This window comes from Elephantulus edwardii, unplaced genomic scaffold (assembly GCF_000299155.1).
Source record: "Elephantulus edwardii isolate Elephantulus edwardi_28Jun2011 unplaced genomic scaffold, EleEdw1.0 scaffold00328, whole genome shotgun sequence".
NCBI classification, from domain to species: domain Eukaryota; kingdom Metazoa; phylum Chordata; class Mammalia; order Macroscelidea; family Macroscelididae; genus Elephantulus; species Elephantulus edwardii.
Window position 1 is genome coordinate 999833 of NW_006400078.1, and position 27086 is coordinate 1026918.

The window sequence follows — 27086 nt, forward strand, 5'->3', positions numbered from 1 at the left end:
CCCGTGCCATTCTCCCCATCTCTGCCATGCATTGTTGTAGGCACCGGGCCAAGCCATCTTGTTAAGGGTCTTCCTCTCTTGCAGACTCCACTTTTCTCAGCCTGATGTCTGTTTCTAAGGGTTGGTCCCTCCTGACATCATGCCCACGGTGTGCAAAGATTGCAGCCAAGAAAACCCATTGTGACAGCTGTGCCCTCCTGCGTGGGGTCACTATGAGTAGACGTTGGTTTGATGACACCTGACAGCCACGCTGTCTTTTGTCTGGCCCTTGCTCTGTCGTCTTCAGGTCCTTCCCACTGGGTAGATCTTCTCTGTGGCCCCCCTAAAAAAGGTGAGAAGTGATCTCTAGGGAGGCCCCGCAACCTTGGCAGCCTCCTTCCTGTTCAGAAATCTGAGGAGCACGAAGGCGGTTTTGGGGTCAAACAGTTGAAAAAGCACACTTCAGAGTTCTCTCCAGTATTTGTTCTCAGGCCTTTGAGGCCTAGATTCATTTTCTTGTTTCTCTACTTCTTGGCTCTCTTTCAAGTTCAGATGAACTTGTGAGTAAGGATTTTCTCTGCCAACACAAAAGTAGGTGGTTCGAATCCCTGACCTGCTCCATGAGAAAAAGATAGGTAGTCTCCCCCTCTGTGATTTCCAGCATCTGAAAACCCACTGGAGGATCAGCTGTGAGTTGATCCCGACTCGGTGGCTGTGAGCTGTGTGTTTTCCGCTTCTTGCGGGGCTCTGGTGGTGCAGTGTGTAGCCAGTTGGGCCCTGCATCCATGTGCCGCACCTCTCTGGAAGTTTGAATCTCCTGGCGGCTCCTGGGGAGAAAGGTGGGCAATATCCTTTGCACTTTACAGCCTCAGGAAATGAGCTGAAGGGTCAGCTCTACATTAGTTCTGATTTGATGGCAATGAATTTGAGGTGTTCTTAAGGAGTCACTGTGTGTCAGCATTGACTTAAGGGCAGTGAGTTTTATACTTGAGGGGTGGAACCCTGGTGGTAGAATCGGCTAAGTGCTGGGCTTCTGACCAAAAGGTGAGCAGTTTGAGCTCAGCAGCTGGTTCAAAAGAGAGAGATTTGGCCTTCTGCTTTCATACATGTTTGCACCCTTGGAGACCTGATCGGGTAGTTTGACTGTGTCCTCTGAGAGCCTCTGAGTTAGAATTCACTCAATGACAGGAAACTTGATTTCTCTCTTTGCTGTCCTGAGTGACTTCCAGTGGCCTAGTGGTAAGAAGCTGCTCTGTGATCCTAAAAGGCATGCAGTTCAAATCTACCACCTTGCTCAGGAGAAAAAAACAGGCAGTCTCCTCCCGTGTGATTAACTGCCTCTGAAAACCCTCTGAAGGGTGGGCTGTGAGGCGGTTCGGACTCCATGGCATATGGCAACAAGTGAGGAAGGTGCCCTGGTGGTGCAGCTATTAAAGCTCCAGGCACCAACCCGAAAGATTTGCAGTTTGAACCTGTGAGCTGTTCTGCAGGAAAACTATGACAGTCTGCCTCCTTAAAGATTGTAACCTTGGAAACCCGGTGGGGCAGAACCGCTCTATCCCAACTGGACGGCAGAGGCTTGAGGATTTTTTTATTAAATTCTTGAGGTCAGGAGTAGCTCTGTGTTTTGATTTCCGGCTGGTGCGGCTCATACACAGCTACACCTTTCAGGGCAGCCCTGAGTGTTGTTGGGGAACTGAAGAGGTTTCACTGCAGCCTCCAGACTAGGAAGGAAAGCACGCCAATCTCCTGAAGACTCACCTAATGGAGACCTCACAGCTCCCAACGGTCAGACCTGCAGCTGGACATGGGGATGGTGCAGGGCCGGGCAGCACGTCTGTCGGCTGTGTGTGAAGCCTCCCTGATTCAGGGCCAAGTTGACGGCATTCTTGAGGATGCAGGTCCTGGGTGGTGGGAACAACTAAAAGCACTTGGCTGGAAACAGAAAGGTTGGCGTTTCTAATCCACCCAGAAGCATCTTTAAAGAAAATCTGGCCTTTTACCAAGCATGATTCCTCTCTGACATATTGGGAGTCTCTGAGCCAGGGCTGACTGGAGGGGAGCTGGTGTGGTTTTTGGTATTCTCATAGGTATTTGGAACAATGGGAAAGAAGGCCAGACGTATGACTGCAGCCAGGCCAAGTCCCTCAGGCAAATGGGAGGTGTCTTAGGACTGTTTCCCCTCAAAGTCTTTTCAGTCATCTGTTACCTTTTAGGATTTGAAGGAAGCTAGCAACACTATGAACTTGTTATTGGACTCCCTCCATTACCTTCAGGTTTTGTTTGCAAACCAGCTATTTCTTCCCCCACCCCCAAGCTTCTCTTTTTTTTTTTTTTTTTTTTTTTTGCAACATGTTGTTAGAAGAACAAGTAAAAGCCAGCAGAGTCATCCCACTCTTCTGCCACCTTCCATAGTTACTTTGTCTCAATTAGCAGCTAATCTGCCTTTTTTACTAAGATGACTTCATACTGCCTTACATTACATGGTCTATCTTCCCAGCTCCTTCATCCACAGCCCTTGCTTGCTTGCTCTGTGACTGACTGCCTCAGGGCCTTGTAGTTGGTATCAGTGTCTGATTAGTTAAGCCAACACCTATTTCTGTAACAAATGATCCCCTGAGTTGTTGGTTAATTCAAAGAACTTTGTTGCATGCGGTGTTCCTGATTTGAAGGTGCCTGGTGCTTTAAGAGCCCAGGCTCCTTCCCTCTTGTAGCTCCTCTATTTTCAACAAGTGGTTTCCAAGGTTTCTTCAAAAGAGGAAGACATGAAGCCTTGCACACAAGAGGCTTTTATGGACCAGTAGTAGGTGTCAGGAGTCCTGCTTGTATAGTGGTTAAAATGCTTGGCTAATAACAGAAAGATTGGTGGTTTGAACCCACCAACTGCTCCATGAGAGAAGTGGCAGTCTGCCTTTGTAAAGATTTACAGCCTTGGAAATCCTATAGGTCATTAGGAGTTCCAGGCATTCCAAAGGCAATGGGTTTGGTTTGGTTTGGTTTTTACTAGTGATGTCACAACTCAGCCACCTGGCCATCTCTAATTGCAAAGGATGCTGGGAAATGTTGTCTAACTTCCTAGGAAAGGGAGGAGATAGATGTGTTTGGTGCACAGAGTTGGACAGTGAATAGGGCTGATAGAGGATTGATGCCTTTGAGCTGTGGTGCTGGAGAAGAGTGTTGAATATACCGTGGACTGCTAGGAGAACAAACAGGTTTGTCCTGGAGAGGGTGAAGCCAGAGTGTTCCCTGGAGTCAAGGATTCTGAAGCTTCGTCTGACATATTTTGGGCATGTTGCAAGGAGGGACTGGTCCTTGGACAGGGACATCATGTTTGGCAGAGTGGAGGGGAAGCAAAGGAGAGGAAGACCTTTGGTGAGATGGATCGATTCTGTGACTGGAGCGGTGGGAATAGGTGCGTTTGAGATGGCTAGGTTGGCACAGGATAGAACAGCATTTAGAGCTCTTGGACACAGGGTTGCTGTGAATCGCAAGTGACTCGATAGCACATAACGACAACAACACATAGAAGTAAACTGTGCTCATGGTGCTGTGCTCACATGGTCTTATGACAGATTCATGTAATTCACATGTGTGCACATAAACCAGCATATGTGGGTACAGGGTGTGTGCTCAGATCCACTGAAGCACATACATGTATGTACCCAAGTGTTTAGAGGGACATTCCCAGGGAAACAGAACCTTGGAGGGGTGTTCATCTGACTGTACGTGGATGTGCCCACATGCACACAGGCAAAATATCTCGCCTCAGACCTTAAGACCATCCTAGCATTTGCTCTCACTGTGCTGGCATTTCATGGTGGGCACCGTCCTTCAGGCTTCTGCATCCAGTTGTCTGGTTGGTTGGTTCTCTGCTCACGTGAGGATTCTGCTAGCCAGGCAGTGCAGCTGGACCTGGTGCAGACCGATGTCCACCAGAAGGAGGAAAGAAAGGCCTTGCTTCAGTTAGAGTCAGGCTACAGTTGCTGTTTGCTGTGTGTACACCCCGAGGGCCCTGCCCACTCCAGGGGCTGCCTTACAGAAGGCCTTGCATGACCTGGGCAGGGCTGCTGGATACCTTAGGCACTTCCAGCTTCATTTCTGGACCCCTTTTGGGAGACGCACAGCTTGTGTGGGCAGGATTGAGGTTCTTGGGTGAATTTGGAGTCAGAGGCTTTCTGAGCAGCCCCCAGAGGAAAGGGAGCTGGGAAGAGCGATGTGCAGGAGTGGCTGGTGCTAAGCCATGAACCCAGCTGTTTTAGGGGCCTCAGGGGTGTGTGCACCTGTGAGAAGTGTGCTTCTGGGAATATTTTCTAAATGCTGCCTGAAGTGGGGGAGAACACAGGTTGCCCCAGGGTCTTTGGGCTCTGATGGCTCCTGGAAGCACTCCATCCCAGGGCGCACCATTAATGGGGAGCTGGACCCCAAGCTTCAAGCAGAGCCTCAAGTCATACGCACAGCTTTACGTGGAGAGCCACGCGGGAGGGCCAGCCCGTGGAGGCCCCCATGGACCTTTCACAGTGAGGAGTCCTGCTGTTTCCTGACCTGGGAAGTCCTGGCAAGCCACGCCATGAGTGACTTGTTCACCTGACAGGCTGATGGGGCCTCCTGGTGACACTTTCTCTCGACTGGGTCCAGGAATGTGGTTCTAAGGAGAAGATAGTGTGGGGAGAGGATGTGCAAAGACATAAAGTGGGGACACCAGACAAGTCCCAAAGGTGTGAGGACACCCCCAGAAGATCGTGGCCAAAGCCTTGGACAGAGAAGGGCTCAGAGAGCCCCAGCAGAGACAGGGGCAGGCAAAGGAGAGGGAGAGAGGCCCCTGGATCCTTGCCAGCCCTATGACCAGCCCTGGAGGGCTCTGGGCTTGGGGGAGGCTGCCCAGGGGGAGCTGGGAGCCTGTGTGTCCCCATGTTTTAGAGATAGTGCACTAGGGCCTGGGCTGTGGATCACTTGGGCAGGGCTTTTGTGTGGTACAGGGCCTGGAGTCCTAGCAATTTAACCAAGCTAAGTGGGCAAGGGGGTCAGAGCTTGTCTTTGCCCCAGGAAGACCAGTTAGCTCCCCATAGGTTAGAACACGCAACGTCAGAGGCCCTAAGACCACCCAGTACAGACCTTGCCCCAGTGGTTCCAGAGCAATTGAAGCCCAGTCTGAAGTTGGAGGTGGCTGTCGTGGGAGCTGGCCGTGTGAAGCAAGCTCTCGTTGGGTGGACCACGGCAAGCCTGCAGCTGAAAGGGGGCAGAAGCCACGCTCAGAACTCTGATGTGAGGACCCAGAGGGGCTGCTCCGGGGTGCTTCCTTTCACCCACTCCCCAGATGTCTGGCTTGGCCCAGAGGAAGCACTGGGTGAAGGTTCTGCCTCTGGGCCAGGGAAACAGGCTGCCACCAGGGAACCCAAGCCCTTCACTTCCAACACAGACTAGGGCTGAATGGTCAGGGCTCTCAGGCAGGGGTACCATCTTTGCATCTGTCTGGGAGAGAAGGTGCTGGGCCTGCCTCCCAAGGATAAATGAGATATGCAGGCGTCAGGGGAAGGTATTCTAGCAGAAAGGCAAGTTGGCCAGCAGGAGGATCTCAGATGTACTAAGGGTCCATATGATCAGAGAACCTGTTGACTGGGCCCAGGGTGCCACTAACTGGGTACCTGCCAGCCTGTCTTCCTGGGAGCCGGTGGCTGAGTTTGCCGGGAGGGGCGGGGGCGGAGAGGGGCTGGGCTGCCTTTTGCTTGTTTGAGATTCAGTGGAGGCTGGGAGAATCGTCTGCCTTTTAGCTAGAGGGTCTATGGCAGCTGGAATTGGCCCAGCACCAGGACCCACCCCTCTGACTTTACAGACAGGGATGAGGAGGGTAGGGTCCAGGTGAAAGAAGCCTGCTGGAGTCACATGGGAACTCAGCGCCATGGTCTGGGCCTCAGATCTAGTAGGTTCTGGGAGGTGGGCTCTCCTGGGCTCCACCTGAGACCATCCTTTCCCTGGCCTCTGGGAGCTGAAGGAAGGCTTGGTCAGTCCACTCGCTCACCCAGCCTGACTTGACACCTGTGACCTGAGGGAGTCACTGCCTGCATTTGTTTGTAAACAGCAGAGGCTGGGCAGCCCCAGCTTCCGAACACAACTCTGCTCTTAGCTGTTTACACTGTGGTGGGGCTCAGGGGCTTCAAATCTGAACCCTGTTCCAGGGAGGGGAGCCTGGTGGGAAGAGCAGCCGGGGTTTCTTGAAGCTGCAGGTTTGGTGACCGGTGCGGCCAAGGATGGTTTCTGGAGGCCAAGGCATGTGTGGTCTGCAACAGCTGTGCAGATGAGGGCTTATGGTGGGGGCCAGATGCAACAAAATGATTGGCTAGAGGTGGCTGGCCTGGCTGCAGTGCAGTGGTGGGGTTGCATCTTGTGGATGTGATCTGGGAAGACCAGAACCTTTGTAGACTAGAGTGCCACACTTGAGTGTGGATGGACTTGGGCTGAACAGGGGAGAGAGCTAGCAAGGAAGCCTCCAGGTGCAGAGACGTCCTGCTATAGACAGAGTCCTCCAACCTGCCACTTGCTCCAGGGTAGTGATCTGCTATGCAGTACTGTGCTTTCTACTGGGCCCAGGAGCCGATGGGAGCTGTTGCCTTAGGGTCTGATGGGAATTGTGGTTCATGCCCCTCTGGAGGCTAATGGGAGTTGTAGTTCTTTCCTTTCAGGGTTGATAGAAATTGCAGTCTCTGCCCAGGGGACCCCAGTTATTAGACCTAGAAAGAGTGAGACCTCCCCCAGCAAGTCCCTACCCGCTAGTTCCCCTGGGCCCAGTAGTAGCAAGTGCATCCCTCCCAGATGGCTGTGTATGTATTTTCTTTTCTTTTTTTGCTTTCTTCTTCTTTCTGTTGTTTTATTATTGTTTTAACAATAATAAGAGGGCCAGAGGCAGTCAAGCCCTGGCCAGGTCTTGGCGGCCCATGGGGGTTCTGGGGTGGGGGTGGGGGGATTCCAGTGGGGGTCAGAGGTGGAGGGTGAAGAAACAGAAAGTTTGGGGAGTTAAGGGTTAGCTTAGGAGTTGTGTGTCTTAGCCCAGAACCCTCATCCCCTCCTGTCCCTTCCTACCTCCCTGGTCTACCAGGCTTCTCCCACACACCTGCTTGAGTCCTGTGGGACAGGACTTCCTCCAATGGGTCTCCTTTCTAACCTCACACCTTTAGTTTCTCCCCAGGGTCTGCTAACAGCCTTCAGAGCCCCTTCCCCAGCCCCCTCTTCACAGCAGCCCTACATGATTGCCCATCATGTACTCACTTCCCATCCCACCTTCCCACTGCCCCTTCCTCCCCACGTGCCGACACCGAGGGGCCTAACAGGGCTTCATCCTAAGCCTGCAGCTGCAGACTTCATCTGTGGTCCTAGTGAGGGGGAGAGGGTACGATGAGGGAGGAGAGAGGTCAGAGCAAGGTGGCCAGGGAGAGAAGAGCGAGGGAGGGAGATACCGAACAGATAGAAAACGTTGTACGGAAAAGTTGTTTTTTTTCTTATTTTTTCCGGGAGAACCCGCTTACACAGCTCTGTTTGTAATTTTTTTCTTCATGCTAAAATCACACGGCCTATTTGTTGATGTAAGTTGCCTGAATTCCGTGGTATGCTATCTTCTTTTTTAAAACAAAAAGAAAAAAAAGAGAACTACTTAGAAAAAAAAAACACCCTAAAAGATATCATTGTTAGGTTTGTTTAAATGCTGCTGTTGTATCTGTTTTTAAAACTTTAAAATCAGTAGAGTTTTTTGGTTGGTTTTTTTTTTTTCCTTTCTTCTCTTTTCTTTTCGATTTCCTTTTCTGTTCCTTTTGGTTTCTTAAGACAAAGACCAAAACTAAAAACAAAACCCAGAGAGCCACAGAGCCCGTGCGTGGGGTGCCCAGGGCATCCGAGCCGCGGCCCGCGTAAAGCGCGGGGCTCCGGGGCTCCGGCCGGCTGGCGGGCGGGCGCGGCCCGCTCTAGTCTCCGCCAAGGCCAATTGGAACCGATTTGGGTGTGTGAGGCTGTTGTTTCTCTCTCTGTGCCGGCCGCCCGCGCCCTGCGCCCTCGCTGACGCCCTGCCTTCTCTCTTCTCTCTCTTGTTCTAGGAGGAGAGTTAATATTGCCCATTATCACGGAGGACTCCTTAGACCCCCCTCCCGTGGCCACCCGCTCCCCCTTCGTGCCCCCACCCCCCACCTTCTACCCCTTCCTCACGGGCGTGGGCGCCACGCAGGACACCCTGCCCCCGCCCGCGGCGCGCCGCCCGGCCTCGGGGGCCCCGTGCCAGGGGGAGCAGGACGACAGCGACTGCGAGGAGCCCATGGAGGCCTCGGGCTTTGCCTCCGGGGAGGTCTTTGACTCCAGCCTCCCCCCCACGGACGACGAGGACTTTTACACCACCTTTCCCCTGGTCACGGACCGCACCACCCTCCTGGCGCCCCGCAAGCCCGCTCCCCGGCCCAACCTCAGGACAGATGGGGCCACGGGCGCCCCTGGGGTGCTGCTTGCGCCCTCCGCCCTGGCCCCCAACCTGCCAGCGGGCAAAATGAACCACCGAGACCCGCTACAGCCCCTGCTGGAGAACCCGCCCCTGGGGCCCGGGGCCCCCACGTCCTTCGAGCCGCGGAGGCCCCCGCCCCTGCGCCCCGGAGTGACCTCCGCGCCCGGCTTCCCCCATCTGCCCACAGCCAACCCCACGGGGCCCGGGGAGCGGGGCCCGCCGGGCGCGGTGGAGGTGATTCGGGAGTCCAGCAGCACCACGGGCATGGTGGTGGGCATCGTGGCGGCGGCGGCGCTCTGCATCCTCATCCTGCTCTACGCCATGTACAAGTACCGCAACCGCGACGAGGGCTCCTACCAGGTGGACCAGAGCCGGAACTACATCAGTAACTCGGCCCAGAGCAATGGGGCGGTGGTGAAGGAGAAGGCCCCGGCCGCCCCCAAGACGCCCAGCAAGGCCAAGAAGAACAAGGACAAGGAGTATTACGTCTGAGCGCCCCGGCACCGCGCCCACTGCCATCTGCCCCTCCCGGAGGGCCCGGGAGGACGGTGCGGCCCTCACCCTGCCGGGGTCCTTGGGACCCACTCCCTGTCTCCTCGGACTTCTCTCACCAAGAGGAAACGCAAAAAAAAGAAGAAAAAAAAAAAAAGGCAAAGGAAAACCCGTGCTCGTCCCCTTCGTCCTGCCGTCTGCGTCTGCGCACGCGGATTGTCCCTCGGCTCTGCGCCAACGCGGGCCACGCGTCACAGGCCTACGTTGATTTATTTTTTTAAGGGGGTGATTTTTTTTTCCCTTTTTTTAGGTTTGGGCGGGAAGGAAGGCTGGGGGTTTTGTAAAGTGCCCACTCCTGTCTCCTTAACCGCCATCGGTTTTCTTCCTCCTCTGTCCCTCCCATCCTCTGCCCCCAGTCCCCTTCGGCCCCCACCCCAGGCTTGCCACCCCCCTGTCCCCACCCTTCTTCGCCACTGCTCCCTTTCTGTGTGTCTGGCTTCTTCCTTTCCTCTCTTTGGGTTTCCAGAGTCGGTGGGAGAAGGGCGGGAGGGTGGGCTGAGAGGCCCAGTGGATGGGCGCAGTGGGGCTGGGCGGTGGGCTTGTCCCGAGTGCCCCAGCCCCACTCGTCAGAGGAGGCCCCTGCCTGGTGCCGGCCAGGGAAGGGGCTCGGGCCTGGCTGGAGGCCCGTTCTGTTTTGTGCCACCGGGCGACGTGCATTGAGGGGGACGCTGCTGGAGGAGCAGGGTGGGGGGCGGGGGGTGGGAAGGCAAATGCAGATATATATTACAGACAAATACTCTAGAGCCGCGAGTGCAGGGCCGAGGGAGCGAGGCGTTGTCCAGACTGCTGGGGCCACTTCTCTGCCCATGGGCTCCCTGCTCCCCGTTTTTTTTTTCTCTCTCTTTGTTAACAAATGTGTCTGAGTCTTGGAAAACACCCCAAACCCGGAAATGTGTGGGAAAAAGAAAACAAAAACTTTCCAAATCCCAACGGCCCTGTGCATTTTGTTGGGGACAGTGGTGCCCGGACCTTGGTCCTGGCTTTGGGCTGGGGGCTGGGCCCAGATGTGGATCCGTGAGAGCTGGTAAGTGGTCCCTAAGCTTGTGGGCTGAGCATGGCTTTGAGCTCCTGGGGACAGCTTGTCTGTGTTGCATCTCCACATCACTGCCCTGCTGAGGCGGGGACAGCAGGGGGACCGGAAACTCATGGCTTTGATGGTCTCTGCCTCTTCTCCTGGCACCTTTTTGCTGAAATTTGGGCCCCATCTGTCACCAGATGCCAGCTTCTCATTAAAAACAAAAATTCACAGTGAGCTCTGGTGGCCTAGTGGCAAGAAGCTGCACTGCAATCCCGGAGGTGCACAGTTCGAATCCACCAGATGCTCTGCTGGAGAAGGAGGGACAATCCCCTCTTGTACCAGTCAGATCCAATACACAATTCACTTGTGTGGAGCTGATTGCAACTGTACCGTGCCCATTTATTGCACAGTAGCCAACATAGGGTGCCCAGGCTATGATCTCTTCCCATGTATTGCCAGGCCTTTCTTGCTAGGCACCTCTGAACAGGTTCCTAACCTTATGGTTAGTAGGTGGACATGTAACCATGTGCACCACGTTTGCATGAGGAGCTTCCCACTTCTCATGTTCCAGTTCTGAAGGACAGGAAGAACCTGCCTGGTCTTACATCGTCCTACAAAGCGTCGCTCTGTTTGAGCCCCTTGTTGCGATGTCCGTTCATGTCATTGGGTGACTTGCTTTTTTCCCACTGAACCTACACTGTCAAGAATGATGGCTTTCCCAGGGACTGGTCCTTCCTGACACCATGCGCAAGAGTGTGAAACTTACGCAAACCTTGCTGTGGAGTCACGTGTGAGGCCGTGACCTTTAGAATAGAGAAGAACTGCCCGTGGGATATTTTTATTTTAAAAAATTATTTTAATTGAGATTTTAATGAAAGTTTATAGAGAACTTGAATTTCCATTCATTCATTGTTGTGCATTTTCCTCCCTACCCACCCCCAGTTCACTTTTCTCTTTGAAAAAGAATTCTTTCATTGTTGCATAATTTTCTCTGCCCCCCCCCCCCAGTCCAGTCCACTTTGCTATGCAGCTCTTATTCTGGACTGTTGTCATGCAAATAATGCCTTCCCTCATCTATTTCAATGCAGTGTACATTTTTTAGCCCCTTTCCTTAATTTCCCCTAACTCCCATGTCAATTCTGTTCTAGAACAGTGGCATTATGTATTATTTGTCCTTTTGTGACTGAAATATTTTAGCGTAATGTCCTTCAGGGTCACCCATTTTGTGTACTTTGAGTCCCTTGTTTTTCAGTGCCGCATAATACTCCATTGTGTGAATATACTACAGCTTCTCTATCCGTTCGTTAATTGATGGGCTCATGGGATTTTTTAGTCTAGAATTCCCTAAGGAAGCAGACAGCTTCACCTTTCTTTTAAGGAGCAGCTGGTGGGTTCAAACTGCCAGTCTTGGTTAGCAATCCAACACTTAGCCCACTACATCACCAGAGCTCCTATCCCACCAAACCCACTGTCGTGTTGGCTCTCACTCATAGCAACCCTCCGTTGGGTTTCTAAGGTGGTAATTTTATACAGCAAGAGACTGCTCATCTTTCTCCCAAGGAGTTGATGGATTTGAACCACTGACCTTTTAGTTACAAGATGTTAGGCTCCATGCCACCAGCGCTTGCTCTTCCCCTGTGGAGGTAGACAGTGGGAGGCAAGGACATGGTGCTGCCACCTTGTGGCTGAGGAGGGCTGGCCCCCTGGGCCCTTTGTTCCAGGCACTAACAGGTGTAGGACTGTGTCATCTAAGCTTGCAGCAGCTTTGCAGGGAGTCAGTGCCATTCTTGGCTTCGGCTCTAGTGACTGGTCCAGGGTCCCACACAGCTCATTAGTGGTCAAGCCTAAATTTGCCTCCTACCCGAACTCCCTTGCTCCTGCCTCTTCTCCAGAATGGGACTTGACTCTGGGGAACCCCCCTCCCAAGGTTTCCTCTGGGAGCCCTTGGGACAAACAGCCAGATGCAGGCATGAGACATGAGCCTGCGTGCACATTGACTTACAGGGGTTGACCCCCGAAGACACTGGCCCTTTAAGAGATGGCTGTGCACGTATGGATACTTCACCTGGACTTGGAGTGAGGACGCAGGTGGTGGGTGGGCAACCTCAGGTGAGCAAAGATGGGGGTCTGGACCTCTGGGGTGAGAACTGGGTGGTGAGGAACATGGCCGTGACTTGTCTCCTCTTTCCTCTCTGTACCACCCGCTTCTGTCTGTGTGCTTGGTCACTCTACCCTGTGGCTTGGCCCTGCGTCCTCCTGTCCTTGGCTCGCCGTCAGCCTTAACTGCGTAAACCACATCATGACCTCCCATGCACGCCTGGCTGCCAGCCAGCTCGGCTGGCAACCTCCTCTTGCAGAGCTGGGTCGTCTAGCCAGGGCGCCTCATGGGTCCCTGGGGCTGAGGCTGGTTCATGGCTGCATGAGCTCCACCTTTCAGTGTGGTGGCTGCTCCTCTGAGCACCTCTGTCTGCCTCCAGAGGCCCTAGCCAGCCTCTCCACCCTCCCCTTCCTGGGGTAAGCCGTTCTCCCCAGGGGTGAGCCCCTAAAGCCCTCTGAGCGGTGGGAGAGCAGGTCCCACCCCACACTCCCCTGGATCTCCGTTCCCTCTGGGACCAGGCTGCCCCGAGGGCAGGATGCTCTATCCTGCTTGTCCCACTGAGCCTGCTCTTGCTCAGGGGCTGGAGGGCAGTGTCTGACCAGCACTAAGCACCTTAGAAGCTGCGGTGGCCGTGATGTCCTGTCTTTTTGTCCTGCTGCCGCTGGGCACTCTGAAGCCCATCTTGTCCTGCAGAGCTGAGACCTGACTACGGTCCACCCTCTCTCATTACCACTAAACCCTGTAGGACAGCGTGGCTTTGCCCCTTAGGGCGTCCAAAGCTGTCATATTAAAAAGAGCAGATTACCTCATCTTGCTCCCTTGGAGTGGCTGGTGGATTTAAACCATTGACCTTTTGGTGAACAGCCTAACAACCCGTTGTGCCACCAGGCCTCCCCCCATTATTACTGTCCAAAGAAATGAAAACAGGCAGGCAGGAGCTCCGCACCAGGAAGGGAAAGAATATTCTCCAGAAGTTTCTGGAATAGCCCTGAGCAGTGGGTCAGGGTAAGAGGCACAAAGAGGGACAGGCCACGAGTTGAAAGGCCATCCCAGATGCCATATGACTGCCACTGGCTCCGGGACTTCCTTTCCTCTCTGCATGGGGAGGCTTCTGTCACCCATGAGTGTGGCTGGTAGAGGTCTCAGCCATTGACTCAGTTGACCCATCTCTAAGAGACCTTCCTGTGATGCTATTCCCAGAACCTGAACTGAACTGGGCTCCCAGGGGCCTGGCAGAGACCCCCCAAGAGTCCCAGACATAATCCGAGGAGGTCCTAGCTCCTTAACAATTGGTGCTCTCAGGGCGTCTCACAAATCCCTAATGTAACATGTTGAATTGCTAATTGAGGTTTGGGCTGGGCTCAAGTCCTCCAGCTATCAGTCCCTCTAGAGAAAGATGGAAAGCCCCTCCCATAAAGATTCATAATCTTAGAAACCTGGAGGGTTGGCAGGAGTCTGAATTGACTCTGTGACAGTGAGTTTTTGTTTAGGGACATCTCAGGATGCTCTACTTTGGGGTGCACTTAGGGCAGGGTTCAGAGAGAGGTTTGCAGAGAAGTCCTGTTGATACCCTTCAACCTCAAAGATCCACCCTGGCCACATCCCCCAGAAGGGCACCCTGACCTGCCCATTCATGGGGGCTTTTCTGGAGGAAGCCCCCTCCTGGAGGCGAGTATGCAGCCCCCGAGTGGGCACTGTCCCTCCCCATATCTTCTTGAACAAGCCACAGACCGGACAAGAGCAGAGGGGACAGAGTGGTGTTGGCCCTTTTCCTCAAGCTGGCGGCTCTAGGCCTCTGTTGCCGTGGAGATGAGATGGTGCCTGTGGGAGGCCAGCGCACAGCCTTTTCCACCCAGAGCCTTTGGCAGTCTTGCAGTTTCTGAGGTCAAGAGCCCCCCAAAGTGGATGCCAGAGAGGGGGTGTTCCAAATGAAGGCTGGCCATATGGGTGAGCAGCACCCGTACTGGATGCAGGCCTCTGTCTGCTGCTGAAGTTGCCTCTTGTCCATCTCTGGGCCCACTCAGTCCTGAAATGTGATGCTGCTCGTTCCTGAGGACCTGTGCTCAGCAGAGGCAGAGGCCTGGGCCCCCAGCACCAGGTCCTGTTTGGTTATTGGAAGGAGGATGATGCTGGCAGCAGACAGCTCTGAAGTGCCCACAGCAACACTCCTACCATCCTCAGTTGGCCTCTGGAAGCTTCTGGGCACCGTGGGGCCCTAAGAACATTGAGCAAGGACAAGGAAGGCAGCTGAGGCCCAGCTGGGCAGCCGACAGACAGATGGAAGGTCCAGGGAAGGCTGAATCTTAACCACCATGGTCCCCTCTGCCCTGGACGTCCACTGAGGGGTGGCCATGGGCAGGTGGCTTGTGGACACAGAGATGGAAAAGGTAGAAGAGGGCCTGCTTCTGACAAGACCTGGGCAGGGAGCTGCTTCTGCTCTCCTGGGGCTTCCTGTTGAGCATCTGTGGGGTGTGCACATTGTACGTGTATGTGCGTGCATGTGTGTGTGAACACATGGACAGATGCTTAGGTGAAAATGTGTACAGTCACAGCCCGTTTCCACATATGCGCATGTGCCTATGTGCACGTGTGTGCCTGTGACATGTGTGCATGCACTGCTGGGGGGTGTGCGCACGTGTGTGTCAGGTGTAGACACACTGCTGGGGTGTACTGTGTGTCTTCTGTGCCTGGGTGTGCGTGCATGTGTGCCTGTGTGCATGTGACATACGTGGATGCATTGCTCGAGTGTGTGCACCTGTGTGTGCGTGTGCATGTGCGTGCATGTTGCAGCTACATGGAAGCAGCCAAAGGTGGACGCAGAGCCTCCTGAACCACTGGGGTTGGGGGTGGGGGTGGGGTGGGGCCCTCCCTCCCTCCCTCCCTCCCTCCCTCCCTGGTGTGGGCTCTCCCTGGTGGGTAGCAGATGCCCTCTGCTTGGACCATATGCCTGTCAGCTGGGCTGGGGGAGTTAGGAGTCATCTTGCCCTGCTTTTGGGCCTTACAGTGCACTTCCCTGGCAACGGTGCCAGCGGAGGACCCAGCCCACAGTCCCAGCTGGTTCTGAGGCCCTGCGTTGCCCTTCAGAAGAGTCAAGTATCTGCACTGTGTAGCCTGAGGACAAGCTGGGGCTGTGGGGACCAACTGTCCAGGGCTAAATCCTGATCCTGCACCACACCCCGCAGCTGTGTGGTATGTGTGATCAATTTCTCTGCATCTGTTTTCCCATCTGTAGAATGGGGACACCATCTACCTTGCAGGGCTGAGGAGGTGAGGCAATAGGTGGTGCCTGAACAGGGATGCGTTAGATCCACCTTCCACAGCTGCAGGGAAAGGCCTCCCCAAGAAGGTCCTGCACCCTCTTCACTCACCCCCCACCCCTGAAATCTCCCCCAGAATCCGTGAGGTGGCTGTTCACTTTATTTTTTCTTTATTCACTAGCTTGTCTCCCTATACTGGTGTCCCAGTGGGCTGGCTCTGCTGGGAGCTGAGTCTGGGGTCCTCAGGCCTCCATAGCCCTGTGGTGTGGACAGGACAGACGCCCGGCCCTGAGTCTGTTAGGCTGAGCTGGCCTTGTTCAGCACAGAGCAGGGGATGGACTTCCAAGAGAACCAGCCTTGTGGTGGGAGTGGGGAGGGGAAAGGGTGGACACAGGGTGGGGTCCAGTGCTTTTTGGGTGAAACTGAGGCTGGAGACTCCAGTTCCGGTGTCTCTGAGCAGGTGGATGGTTGGGGGGACTTAGGTGAGCACTGGGACCACAGAGTAGGATCCCTCCTCAAGCCTGGTGTTCCTCTCAGGGTGACACATACAGGGCAGCCCCCCTCAGATGGTGAGGGGGCTGCTCTGGAAGGGGAGGAGGCCTCCAAATCAGTCCATGCCCTGAAATCGCCTCTGCTGCCACCCCATCTCGGGGTTCTAGAATCGTGTGCATTTTAGGACAGGCTTGGCCTGGGTGCCTCCCACTGCCTTCTTCATGGCCCTGCACAGGAAGAAGTGGGGGGACATGTGTCAGGACACTGTGACACCACAACCTCTGACCTGTGTCCATTCTGCAGACTCAGGAGGCACTGTCACCTACTCTTGGGATGTGGTGGGGGCAGTACCCCTAGCAGGTATCTGGGGGCATCATTGGTAGGGCCTGTGAGGACCCCCAACAATGACCACCACAGCCCTGGGCCCCATCTCACAAAGGAAAGGCCCCTCTTGATGGAGCTTTGAGGAGCTGGGCTTTGTGGAGCTGAGTGGAAGGGCCACCCAGCCTTAGTCCCACCATCCCGTGGTGTGCCGTGTACCCTCGGGCCAGCTCTCCTCCTCTGCCCCCACCCGCTCCGGTTGGTCGTGGGCAGGGGGTCCCAGGCGGCCCACTCACTGGGTCTGCACATCCTGGATGGTGTCGGGCAGCGGCATGTTCTGGGTCTCGGGCAGCAGCATCGCAGCCAGGCCAGTCAGCACAGGCACTGTCCCGTATACCAGCAGTGGCAGCGAGGACCCGTACATACCCAGCAGGCGGATCAGGGGCCCCAGGATAGCTCCCGAACGGGCCGCCATCTGGCTCAGGCCCACTGCGGTCATCCTGTCGGCACAGACACATGGGAGTGACCACCCTGCCTGTCATGGCCTTGTGTGGCTGGCCTGAGAGACGCTGTATATCAGATCGGGCCCCACACAGCAGTGCAGCTCTGAGACCATGAGGAAGGGAGACCCGCAAGGTCACTGAGCCTGGGGAAGACCACCACTCCCATCCCCAGCCTAAGACCCCCCTCTGGAGCCTGGGCCCTCTCACCTGAGCACGGTGGGGAAGAGCTCGCCCGTGTAGATGGTGACGCAGGTGAAGACGGCCCCCACCCCGCTGAGGCCCAGCACGGCCAGGGCTGAACGCAGGGCCTCCATCTCTGTGAAGAGAGGCGGCTTAGTGGGGACTGGGCACATGTGGGTGTAGGGCTGTGTTTGTAGGTTCAGTTCATGGTCACCTGGGTGTCCTATTGTTATGTACCATTGAGTCCAACTTGAAGCAATTCACAGCCCTGACAGGCACATAGGGGCTCCCAGCCTTGTAACCTTTGTGGAAGGTTCTCTGATGGTACAGTGGTTAATCACACAGCTGCTAACTGCCAGTTCCGCAGGAGTAAGTCAGTTCTAGGGAACCTGCAAGGCTGGTCTGCTTAATCCTTTAAGGTCAATACAGTTGAAATCAACTCAAAGGCAACAGGCAGCTTGGTGTGGGTTCATTTTTATGAGAGCAGACTGCCAAGTCTTGTCTCCTTTGATTAACACCAGAGAACCTATCATTGTTCCCTAGGCCCCACAAATGCACTAAAATCCCCTCCCCAACCAGCCCCACTCCCAGTTAGCTTCCCTTCTCCCCCTGTAGCCCCTCCCTCAATTATTCTCACAATTATTCACAATGCTGACACTACCTAACCGGCCTCTCACTGCCCAGGTGACTACCAAGAGCCTTCCCTAGTCTTGCCCTCCTGCCCTTGCCACCTGCAGTCTGGGTCTTCTGCAGAAGGAGGAGGCCACGCCCCGTGCCGCCAGGGCCCCGCCCACCAGCCGTGTCCCCGCCCACCAGCCGTGCCCATCCCACCAGCTGTGCCTCGTGCTGCCACGCCCCACACTGCCCGACCCCGCCCACCCGCTCACCGTGGGGCACCAGCGTGTTGGCCAGAATGCAGAGCCCAGACAGCACCAGGGACATGACCTGTGTGGGGCGACGGCCCAGGCGGTTCAGCAGCAGCAAGGTGCCTAACTTGGCCGGGATGTCACCCACCCCAATGAACACCTGGAGCAGGAAGATGTTGCTGCCCAGGGCCTGCAGGTCCAGGGCCAGGCCGAAGAAGGTGAAGCCAAAAGCAAACCTGGGTGTGTGTGGAGTCAGATTGGGGATTGGGCAGGGCTTGTGCTCATTCATCCCCAAATCTTCCAGCCCTTCTCCCCACCAGGGGTGGTGGTGATGTTGGGGGGGGGCGGGAAATCCACCGGTGATCTTGGCGAACTACATTTCCCAGGCTCCCTTGCAATGTGTCTACTGCCATGTACCATTGGTGGCCTAGTGGTCAGAAGCTGCGCTGCAATGTTAGTCTCAGGGTTCGAATCCTCCAACTGCTCAGCAGGAGCAGGATGGGCAACCTCGTGCAATTTACTCTGAAAACCCACTGGAAGGTCAGCTAAGGGTCAGTCCTGACTCAAGGCACACAACAGTAACAATAATGGGAAGTTCTGGTGGGAAACTGGGAGTGGGACTAAGAGAAAGCCTGGGAATTTCTCCTTTCTTCTCTCCTGTTGAGAGAGTTTAATAAAGGAATGACTCTATAGAAAAGATTTAAGGAGGATTTGTGACACAGGCGTGGGGAAAGCTGGAAGGTGTGGTGATTAAACTCCTCCCACTGAGCCTGCCTGCCTGGAGTGGGCTCTTTCTTGATGGAGGCTGGCTGGCCAGGGAGGAGGTGGCTGGGCTGCAGCCTTGTCCCCAAGTCACTCTCAGGCCACTGGGGTCAGTGAGGGAGTCAGTAGAAGACCCCTGGACGCATGCTTTCTGAGCCCCAGGGTGTGCCCAGGTAGGGTGTTGAGGGGCATCTGCCATACCAGCACAAGATGGAGATGCATGTCCGCTGACGGAGGCCGGGGGTGCGGAACAGGGCCACCATGCTGACTGGAGCCTGGCCTGCTCTCTGCTCTTCCTGCATGGCTGAAAGTAAGCCCTGCAGGGCGAGGGAACAGTGAGCACAGGCGGCAGCTGATGGCCTCACCTCCCTGGAGCCGAGCCCTAGGCGTCTCCCAGGTGTGAGGTCAGGAAGACGAGGCCCACCTCACCTCAATGGTCAGTGCCTCCGCCGCGGCCTTCTTCCCATTGATGTTGGCCACTCTCTGCAGCTCACGAAGGCCCCGGGTCACCTTGCCAGTGATGAGCAGCCAGCGTGCAGACTCGGCGAGACACCTGGGGGGGCCACAAGGCCACGGTCAATGCTCTCCAGAGCCTGGGCCTTACCCAGCCAGCCGGGGTAAGCATCTGGGCTCCTGGGGCTTCTGTGAGAGGAACTCTGTCACCCCAGCTTCCCCTGTGCCCAAGGGCCTGCTGTCCACACTGGTACCTACAAGCCCTCCCCACTGCCCCACCTCACTCTTGATCCTGGATGCCAGTCTCTCTTCTGTTTCTAGTCACCTGTTTCTGCTCTCTCAGCCTGACCCCTCCGCCCTCAGCATCTTGCTCACCCTCCTCACTAGCCCCTGCTGCAGCTCCCACAGTCTATCACCACCTCCATGTTTCTTTCCAGAAAGTTCTACCAGCCAGCAGACCAGTCCTATGCCAGGGGAGCTCAGCAAGCAGTGGTGGTGGTGCTGGTGAGGGCAGGGCACCCTCACCCATCCTTTTGGGGCCTGAGGTTTTCGAATTCGCAGGGAGGGGAAGTGAAGGGAGCTGCTGACAAGATCTGGTGACCAAGGGAAGCCGGGGGCTGGGAGGATAGCCGTGGTGACCCTGAGCCCCAGTTATGGGTTGTGTAAGGGCTACCTTGAGTTGGGGGAGCTGGGGAGGGAGCAGGCATGGGGACATCATGCAGGCAGTCAGGAATACAAGGCTGTGTGTCAGGTGGGATCCGTGCTACACTGGCCATTTGGGGTCTTGGGATGGATGTGGACAAGGGCCCTGGGAAGGGAGCATCCACCTCTAGCAGGTAGGAGGGGCGGGGCCTGGACACCCACCAGGAGTACAGGAAACTGAGAAAGAAAGGCGTGGAGACCACCAGCTGCAGCATGGCCCAGTTGCGCACACCGTAGGCCACAGCGGCCATCAAACACTGACCCAGGCTGAAGCCCAGGGCATTCAGGGTCATTGCCAAGGGCCGGGCTGGTGCTGATGTCCACTCTATCACTGTCAGGAGAAAGGGGCTGGTCAGCCTTGTGTCAAGCTGATCACCTGGACTCTCTCTGCAGGGCTGAGGGTCGGGGGACTTACAGAGAGTGCTTGTGTTCATCATGATGCCTGCCACGGCAAAGGCCACCAGGAAGCGGAGCAGGCAGTACACAGCAAAGGTGGGGGCGAAGGCGGCCGCGGTGCCCGCCAGGGCCAACTGAAGGTAGCTCCAGGTCAGCAACAGCTTGCGCCCGAACCTGTGACATAACAGGAGTGGGAGTGGCTCCGAGGCTGGTCAGGACCCCTGACAATCTGCTGCATCACCCGTTGAGCTGAGGATGCCCTCAGGAACCCCAGGGCCAGATCCTCCTTCTCTGCCCCTTGAAGTCCCCTGAGCTTATAGACAGGTGTCTCTGAGTCCAGCAGTCAGAGAATTAGATCTCAGCAGGGGATGAGCTCCCATCTTTAGCAGGAGTTAAGCAGGCACATGGCAGAGCTGGTTTCAGGAATGAGCGACTGATGGGAAGCAGTGACCCTCTGCCACCCTGAGTAGGATCTGGGAAACTGAAGCCCAGAGAGGGCACAGTCTTGCTGCTCAGAGAAGCAACACAGCTGGAAGGGGCCAACACTATGGCCAGTGCCCACAGAGTCTGGCTCCAGGCTGAGCTTCCTTCCCAGGCGTGGCTGTGAGGGGCCCGGCAGAGGCCGACGGCTGTGTAGGCTGCACTCACCTGTCTGAGGTGTGGCCACACACAGCAGCTCCCACCAGGATCCCAGCCAGGTAGATGGACTGGGCTATGGGCTTCAGGGCCTGGGAGTCACATACCAGGTCCCACTGGAAGGGAGGGAGGGGACAGAGGATGGAATGGGACTGTGCACTCTGGGGCCATGGGCTGAGGCTCTATGGGACAGTGAGGGTGGTTAGGTGTGGCTTTGTCTCTGGAAAGCTTTCTGGTAGCCCCTTGCCTAAATCCTCCCATGGCTCCCTGTCCATTCTGCAGCCACCAATGTCCCCCTGACCTTCCCTCTGGTCTTCACACTGTCCTCCCTTCCCGCTCGGTGGCATGAGCAGTCCACCCCCTAGATTGACCAAGTGCCTTTTCTCCTCTGGAAGCCACCTTGAGTTCTCAGGGAGGCCTGTGGGCAGTGAGGGTCCCAGCCCCAGCCCAGGGCCTCCATGATCCGGTCCACCTTCTCCGAGTGCCAGTCTGGTAGGTGGGTGCCTGGGCTGCGTGGGGTGGAGTCCCAGTTGGCAGGTGTGGACAGGACCAGACCGAGGGGAGCCAGCAGGACCATAGGCCCACCCCTCAAAAGGCTGCTCCATAACCCCCTTTGGCCTCCCCTAGTCTCCGGCCCCGGGACAATGTACAGAATGACCTAGTGGCCTTTTGTGATGGAGCCAATTTCCAGAACTGAGACATTTTGAGGTCAGCCAGGTGTCACCTGTGCCTTTGACCCCTAAAGGGTGTGTTTGTGGTGGCGGGTCCCTCACCTGTGTCACGATGGTGGAGGTGAAGGTGGTGTGGTCGTAGACCCAGCCGTCCACGCATGGCTCTGTGTCGGCCTCGCTCCAGTTGGTGGCGGTGGCATTGAGGTCCAGGAGATGCCACTGCGGGTGGCGGAAGCGACGACATGAGTGGAGCCCCTGGTGGGGGCCTGGGGGGATGGAGACGGTGAGCAGGGCCTCGGGGCCCAGGGCTCCAGGGACGCTGGCCTGGGCTGTGCTGTTGTCCAGGAGGGGCACCCAGCAGCGGTGGTCGGGCACGGCACTTGAGAAATTCTCCAGCATGCCGTGCATGGTGACCCACATGATGGGGACCATTAGGGCCACCGTCTGGAGGACCTGGAACCTGCCCTGGCCGCCCACTCGGTCCAAGAGTTCAGCAAATGCCATGGGGACTTCCAGGGGACCCAGAGGTGCATGTCAGGAGCCACTTGCCTCCCTGACCCGGAGCGTCCACCCAGTGCTGTGGCTCAGGGTGGCTGGACAGAGACTGGAAGCCACCCACATCCTCAAGCCTCTGCCCTGGGACCTCCCAGGAAAGCTGGACTAAGGGTGGAAAAGGAGGAGGCTGAGTTCACCCAGACGGGAATTAAACTGTGACTAGGCTCACTGTGGACCACGGCTTAGTAATCACTCCCCCAGTCAAAGTTTAACCTGTTCCGGGAGACACATCTGTGTGCCCTCGGCTTCCCAGCTCGGACCCTTGTCCCTGCAGCACCTTGACCTGTAAAGTTCCAGGTCCCCCCAAGGGGTCACACCTATAGGGCCTGAAATGCTTCCTCCTCAGGAAGCTCTCCTGGCCTGGTCCTGCCACGCTGGACTCCAAGACGTCCCTGGAGCCATCTACATGTCTGGTCCCCTCCCAGTATCATCCAGGGGGTCTCGTTCTCAGCCTGTCCCCGGAGGGTGGGGACCTTTGGGGGCCATCCTTGGGACTCGGTGCTGATTTGGATGACAAACATAGGCTCAGTTGAAGACACACTGAAACTTTTGGCTAGTAATAAAATAAATATATAAATTTCTGCCCAGTTCAGGAAATACTGGGAGACAGGAAGAAAATGCAGCTCATCCCAAACTTCGCCCACCAGGGATCGCCACAGTTACCATTTGGGTGTGACTCCTCCCAGGTTCTCAGGAACTGTGGTGTCCAGCCCCAGCCCACCCACCCCCTTGCATCTCTCCTTTTGTAAATGCCAAATGACAGGCACTGACTTCTTGATGTGTGGAAGGATGTGGATCAGAAAGCCTGAGATTTCAATCACTCCTGAGGGTACAATTCAATGACATTAGTCATTCATGCTGTGCAACTGGCATCCATATCCAGGCCTCTACAAATTATTACCCCAAACTCAAGTACCCTATAAGCAGTAACCTCCACTTCTCCTTTCCCTGCACCCTCTGTGAACCACTGGTCCTTTCTCCTCTACGCATCTCCTGTTTGAGATATTTCATCTCAGTGGAATCATAGTATTTGCTCTTCTTGCCTTGACTTAGGTTACATCACTGTCAGTCCCGAGCATGATGCCCTTCTCCAAGGACCAGCCCCTCCTAGCAACATGCCCGAAGTATGTGAGATAAAGTTTGATTATCTTTGCCTCCAAGGAGCACTCTGGCTGTCCTTGCTCCAAGACAAAGCCATTTGCTATTTTGACAGTCCGTGGGATATTCAGCACTCTTCTTCAACACAATAGTTCAAGTTCATCAATTGTTATTCCATCACCCTTATTCATTGTCCAGCTCTCAGATGCATAGTAGGTGATGGAAAAGACTGTGGCCTGAATCAGGGGCACTTTAGCTTTCAAACTGACGTCATTGCTCATTCGTAATTTGGAGAAGTCCCCAACTACAGACTTTCCCCAGTGCAATACATCTCCTGATCTCCTGAATGCTGGTATCAAATGCACTGATTGTGGATCCAAGTGAGATGAGGTTGTTGACATTCAGGCTTTTCTCTATCTCTCATGCTGCCCAATTAATCCAGCACTGAGGATTTTGTTGAGATGCAATCCATACTGAAGGCCATAAGAAACGCACAGCCTGCCTAGAAAACCTTATTGGGTCATTTGGTGGTTTTGTTGTTGTTGTTGTTTTGTCACATAAAGTCACTAGGAGTTAAAATTGGCTTGATAGCACATAACTTCAGTAACATCCCTCAGGTATCCTGTATTGAACATTCCTTCTCTGTGCGTTTGGAGAGATTCCACTGTATTAAGTGCCATCGAGGCTGCTCTGACTCACAGCGACTTTGGTTACAGCAGATTGAAACCCTGTCTAATCTGGCACCAACCTCCCAGCAGCTTCTGTGGCAGAGCCCATCGGTACAGTGCCCGCGCCCATCTGTCTCATTGAGAGCCTTCCTCTTCTTCACTGACCTCTGCTCCTCCAAATATGATGTTCTTTCCCAAGGACTGACCCTTCTTGGACAAAGTGCCCAAAGTAGACGGGAGAAAGTCTCAGCATCCTTGCTTCTAAGGAGCACTCTGGCTTCACTTTTTCCAGGGCAGAGTTGTTCTCTGGCAATGCATAGTGTCTCCAGTGCCCTTAGCCAAGATCACCACTCAAAGGCATCAATCATTCTTTAGTCTTCTTTAGTCATGGTCCACTTTTCATGAGCACGTGAAGAAGCTGAAAATACTGGGGCTCGGCTCAAAGATGAGACGTTCTTGCTCTTTAGAGCTTCAAAGAGGAAGGTCCCTGGCAGCACGTGCACCCTGTGCGATATGTCGTTTGCTTTCTTGGTTGCTGCATAGGAAAAGGAGATCATTGACAACTTCTCCATTGTCATGCTCCTGCCTATTGGTTCAGTTGTGAGGAGTTTTGTTTATTTTGAGGTGTGATTCACATTGAGTTGGATTACCTGGGGATGGAGTTTGACCAGGTGAGGCTGGTGGATGGAAACAAGCCATGTGAGGGGTGTATGTGCAGGAGAGTGGCCATCATGGCGTGTGCAGGTAAAGAGGGCGTGGATCATGGGGTTTCTGAGACTGACGAGACCTGGGGATTGTTCCAGTGTCCATTCCTACAGGAAAGAGCCGCAGACAGGAAGTGGCGGTCAGAGAGAGGGAGGCGGGTGGAGACATTCGCGTGAGGAAGTTACCCACCTAGACTGAGAGTTTAAGGGTGAGTGGTGGGTGGAGCACAGGATTGTGGGAGAGCAGAAAGGAGAGGCCATTCATCAGAACAGAGGACGCCTGTTAACTTTCCTCAGGGACAGCATGGCCACTGCTCACAGCCGGTCCTTGGGGAATATCAGGAGTTGTTACTAGATAGAAGGCACATTTTCCAAAAATAAGCACAGGCAGCGTGCCTGTCAGCCTGTGCTGTGTCGTGTGCACTTAGGGACACGTGGTGGACATCTTTCTGGCTGGATCATGCGGCAGGTTGTTGTGATTCCTCCCAATCCCTGACGTCCTGTGGCGATAGCAGCTGCCTCTGGTCCCAGGCCAGGCTGGAGAAAGGGCAGGCAGGAGAGCTCACTGTTGGTGACTCAGCAAAGTCACCAGCCAGCGTGGAGATGGCCGGAGGAGGCGGCCGCCAAAGCTGGCTTGGGCTGCTCAGAGCCTGCCAGGGCTCTGTCCCCTTGAGGTTCCACAGAGCTCAGGAAATGGCATGCGTGTCCGATCAGAACCCTGTTCTCCAGCCTCTGCTCAGCACTGTGGGCTGGATACTTTGAGACTGGACAGCAGGAAGAAACTAGCCCTTCTCCTGAGGGAAACACAAAAACTGGTCCCTTGTCACCGCTTGTTCAAAGCCTGAGCTGGTTTTGTGTTCCGGAGAGAAGAGAAGGTGGTGGAGAAACCTCTTCTGCCCAGCTCATTGCGGGAGCTTTTGCTGCCTTCTCCATGTGACTGTCACAGGGAGCACTCTTTCTAGAACATTCCCTGTTCCCCTCCACCCCTCTATTTTCACCCCTTGGTTGTTTCTTCTGAAAAGCCATTCTTAGCATTCCCACCAGTCCTCACTATCTTTCTAGAGTGGTCCTGACCCAGGTAAGGTGGAATCTGACTCATTAGTTCTCTAATGGTACCTGGTAGAAGATTTGGCACCCAGACTCTGGCCAAGCAGGACAGGGGAGAAAGCGTGGTAGTTCTTCACTGTTGTCAGGTGCCAGAGAGTTGAGAAAGACTTATGGTGGAGAATGACTCATAGTGACCCTACAGATAACAGCTGAATCCTGTCCTATCCTGTGCCATCCACGTCGTCTCTGACGTACTTGAACCCATTGCTGCAGTCATTGTGTCAGTCGTCTTGTTGAAGGTCCTCCACTTCTTAGCCAGCCTTCTAGCTTTCTAAGCATCATGTCCCTCTCCAGGGAATAGCCTTTTCTAGCAATATGTCCAAAGTATATAAGATGGAGCTTTGTTATCTTTGCCTCCAAGGAGCATTCTAGCTGCACCTCTCCAAGACATATCTGTTTATTCTTTTGGCAGTCCGTGGGATATGCAGTACTCTTCTTCAACACCATAGTTCAAAGGCATCAGTTCTTCTTCTGTCATCTTTATTCATTGTCCAGCTTTCAGATGCATAGCAAGTGACGGGAAAGACCATGGCCTGAATCAGGTGCACCTTAGTTCTCAAACTGACATCATTACTCCTTAGTATTTTGGAGAGATGCCTGAGAGCAGACTTGCCTAATGCAATACATTTCCTGACTGCTGGTACCAACGGTGTTGATTGTGGATCCAATAAGATGAAATCATTGACAATTTCACTCTTTTCCTCATCTATCATGATGTTGCTTATCTGTTCAGTGGTGAGAAATTTCTATCTTCTTGATATTCAGATGCAATCCGTATTGAAGGCTGCATTCTTTGATCTTCTGCAGCAAGTCTTTCAAATCCTCCTTACTTGCAGCACCAAGGTTGTGTTATCTGCATAAAACAGGTTGTTCATGAGTCTTCCTCCAATCCTGATTCCACATTCTTCTTTATAGAGGGCAGCTTCTCGAATGATTTGCTCAGCATACAGATTGAATGGGCATGGATAAAGGATATGAGCCTGACGTACACCATTCCTGATTTTAAACCTAAGTTCTTCATGTTGTTGTTGTTGTTAGTGCCATCGAGTTGCTTGCGACTCATAGCGACCCTATGTACAAAAGCCCTAAACTCTGCTCTGTCCTGTGCCAATCGCACCGTCTCCAATACACCCATCCCGATTATCCCAGTCACTGAATCAATCCACCTCATAGAGGGTCTTCCTCTCCTGTGCTGTCCCTCCACCCTCCCAAGCATGATGTCCCATAGTCAGAGTTTAAATTCAGTCTCTCTGGGCCTTGGGTTTCTCATCTGAGAAAGGGATGTTGTACTCAAGATTAGTCCAATGATGAAAAGTAATGGCTGCTAACAGGCCTCATATTCTGTACACCAGAGTGTCCACACAGGAAAAATTAGAGATTTATGAGACCTGGAGCTCCAACTTCTTATCCGGAACCAATAGGGTTGGTCTTCTGGTTGTGGCTTGTTTCATACTCTGCTTCCAAGCATCTCCTGGACATTGAGAACAGAAGGCACTCTCACCACCACCAAATGAGTACAGAATGTGGCCATGAGCTCAACTCACAATTCCCTGTAGAACACCCCAACAGTTAATGATGAGGATGGTGGTGATAAC

The 27086-nt window shown here is 54.6% G+C and overlaps 2 protein-coding genes across 4 annotated transcripts in view; one reads left to right on the forward strand and one right to left on the reverse strand.

Annotated features, from left to right (window-relative positions):
* The window catches only part of NRXN2 (neurexin 2), a 121353-nt gene extending 111419 nt beyond the window's left edge, over positions 1–9934 (forward strand). The window contains exon 22 of one of the 3 annotated variants that reach the window (XM_006901479.1): positions 8058–8944. In XM_006901479.1, coding sequence (XP_006901541.1) covers positions 8058–8944 — 887 coding nt within the window. Of the gene's footprint in view, positions 1–8057 lie in introns of all 3 variants that reach the window. The other 2 variants (XM_006901480.1, XM_006901481.1) reach the window with 2 other exon arrangements.
* Positions 9935–16482: 6548 nt separating this feature from the next.
* SLC22A12 (solute carrier family 22 (organic anion/urate transporter), member 12) lies at positions 16483–21863 on the reverse strand. The gene is made up of 9 exons (XM_006901530.1): positions 21462–21863; positions 20701–20804; positions 20072–20226; positions 19813–19987; positions 18931–19054; positions 18703–18818; positions 17761–17975; positions 16901–17009; positions 16483–16690 (listed from the first exon to the last, which is right to left on the reverse strand). Exons 1-9 carry the CDS (start codon positions 21861–21863, stop codon positions 16483–16485), a joined length of 1608 nt encoding a protein of 535 aa, XP_006901592.1.
* Between the last annotated feature and the right edge of the window lie 5223 nt (positions 21864–27086).